This window comes from Salvelinus namaycush, chromosome 20, assembly GCF_016432855.1.
Source record: "Salvelinus namaycush isolate Seneca chromosome 20, SaNama_1.0, whole genome shotgun sequence".
In the NCBI taxonomy this organism is placed as follows: Eukaryota; Metazoa; Chordata; class Actinopteri; order Salmoniformes; family Salmonidae; genus Salvelinus; species Salvelinus namaycush.
In genome coordinates, this window is record NC_052326.1 from 30,076,193 (window position 1) to 30,078,524 (window position 2,332).

The 2,332-nt window shown below is 49.6% G+C and overlaps 1 protein-coding gene across 1 annotated transcript; it reads left to right on the plus strand.

Annotated features, from left to right (window-relative positions):
* Window positions 1–614: 614 nt before the first annotated feature.
* LOC120064748 (probable G-protein coupled receptor) lies at window positions 615–1,910 on the plus strand. Its single transcript, XM_039015363.1, has one exon. It carries the CDS (start codon window positions 615–617, stop codon window positions 1,908–1,910), a length of 1,296 nt encoding a protein of 431 aa, XP_038871291.1.
* Window positions 1,911–2,332: the final 422 nt, after the last annotated feature.

The following is a 2,332-nucleotide window of genomic DNA, read 5'->3' on the forward strand; positions in this document are numbered from 1 at the left end:
CTCTCATCCTCTTCTGTTTGAGCAAGGCATGAGATAGAAAGTACGGTATATTTCCATTCTGACCTTGGGCTAATTATCAACCCACACCTACATACGTTTTTTTTAGAACAAGACCTGAAAGAAATTTAGAAATGCTCAGTGCAGCCTCGAGAAAAGACGTCATGAATATTCAACTTGTAGAAGATTTTTATCTCAAGAGCCTGTCAGACAGAATGTCTTTGAAGGCTTAAAGGGTTATTTAATGTAGAACATATTCCTTGTCAATACAATGAGGTCTCCAGGGCCGTCTGAAATGGAATAAATCAATTAGGTTGTCCCTCACATGACAGGGATGAAGACTGATTTAATAGAAAAAGATTACTAGGCATTAAAGCAACATGTACTGTAAGAGTAAACCATATGTTCAAAGCAACATGTACCGTAGGAGCAAACCATATGTTAAGCTGCATCAGCATGACATTTCAAGCTCCTATACAGTAAATGTTTAAATTGTGTTTTTGTCTCCTTAACAGGACATATCCAACATGATGACAAGTACGTGAAAAGAGAAGAAAGTAAACATTGCAATGGGGCCTGCTGCTGTAGTGACGCCTCTGACTAGTCTTCTGTGAAATATGGAGAAATATGGTCCGATGCTGGCCTCTATTCCCAATCGCACAGGGTCCAACCTCACAACTGGCCTATGGGGACCCAACCCCACAGTCCCCGCAGAGGTGGGAGTGGTCACCAGCTCCCAGTCTCAGATCAAAGATCTGATTGGGCTGTTTGCAATGGTGACCCTTAATCTCATCGCCCTATTGGCCAACACTGGAGTCATGGTGGCCATCGCCCGCGCCCCTCACCTGAAGAGGTTTGCCTTTGTGTGCCACCTGTGTGCAGTGGACCTGCTGTGTGCCATCCTCCTCATGCCCCTGGGCATCATCTCCAACTCACCCTTCTTTGGCACCGTGGTGTTCACCGTGTTGGAGTGCCAGGTCTACATCTTCCTCAATGTGTTCCTCATCTGTGCCTCCATCCTCACCATCACCGCCATCAGTGTGGAGCGCTACTACTACATCGTCCATCCCATGCGCTACGAGGTGAAGATGAGCATCAATCTAGCCATCGGCATAATGCTCCTCATATGGGTCAAGTCCATCCTTCTGGCCCTGGTCACCCTGTTTGGTTGGCCTGCCTACGGGGCCCACAGCTCCATCGCTGCCAACCACTGCTCCCTCCACTGGAGCCACAGTCGGTTGAGGAAGGTGTTCGCCGTGCTCTTCAGCGTGGTGTGTTTCCTGTTACCTGCCATTGTCATCTTTGCTGTCTACTGTAACGTGTACAAGGTGGCGCGCTCGGCTGCCCTGCAGCACGCACCCGCGACCACCACCTGGGCCTCGTCCAACCCAGCCAAACGTGCCAACCGTTCTGACTCCATCAACAGTCAGACCACCATCATCACCACCACCCGCAGCCTGCCCCAGAGACTGTCCCCTGAGAGGGCATTTAGCGGGGGTAAGGCTGCCCTCACCCTGGTGGTCATTGTGAGCCAGTTCCTGCTCTGCTGGCTGCCTTACTTCTCCTTCCACCTGCACTTGTCCTTCAGATCGTCCCTGCAGAGTCCCGGGGACGTGGAGGAGGCCGTCACCTGGCTGGCCTACTCCTCCTTCGCTGTCAACCCTTTCTTTTATGGCCTTCTCAACAGGCAGATCAGGGAGGAGTTGGTCAAGTTCCGGCGCTGCTGCTCCTCCGGGCCGGTGGAGCTGGTGGCCTCCAGCCATGAGGGCTCCTTTCAGGAGAACTTCCTCCAGTTCATTCAGAGAACCAGCTGCACGGCCGACAAGCGCTCCAGCTGCACCAACTCCAGCCCCAGGAACACTCTGGACCAGGGGATCAGAATACCTGGCCAGATAACAGAGGAGCATGGCTAAACAGAGGACAGTGGACAACACATTTCAATTTGGACTGTTAATATGATAGCCCTCTGGACTCGTAGCACCCTGAGTTTTTCCTGATTATGACCAGGAAAACTATAGGGCCCTGAGGTTTTTCAGGTCAGATCATGTGGTTGGTAAAAACTCAAGCCCCTACTCATAAGCTGTACATAATATGCCTCTGAGTAGGTGTCCATTATTTATTGGTATGGGATTCATTCAGGTAAGGTCTCCAACACAAGACCAGTGTTTTAATGTGAAATATGAAATTATTGTGACAGAATTTAATTGACTTTACCATTGTTTCATGACAGGCCTAAACCGAAACATTATGTTAAACAGTCTCCATATATACTTCCATTCATTTTTTTCAGCTGGTACCAAGGGACCTTCAGATGAGTTTTGTGAGGCCTGTGGTC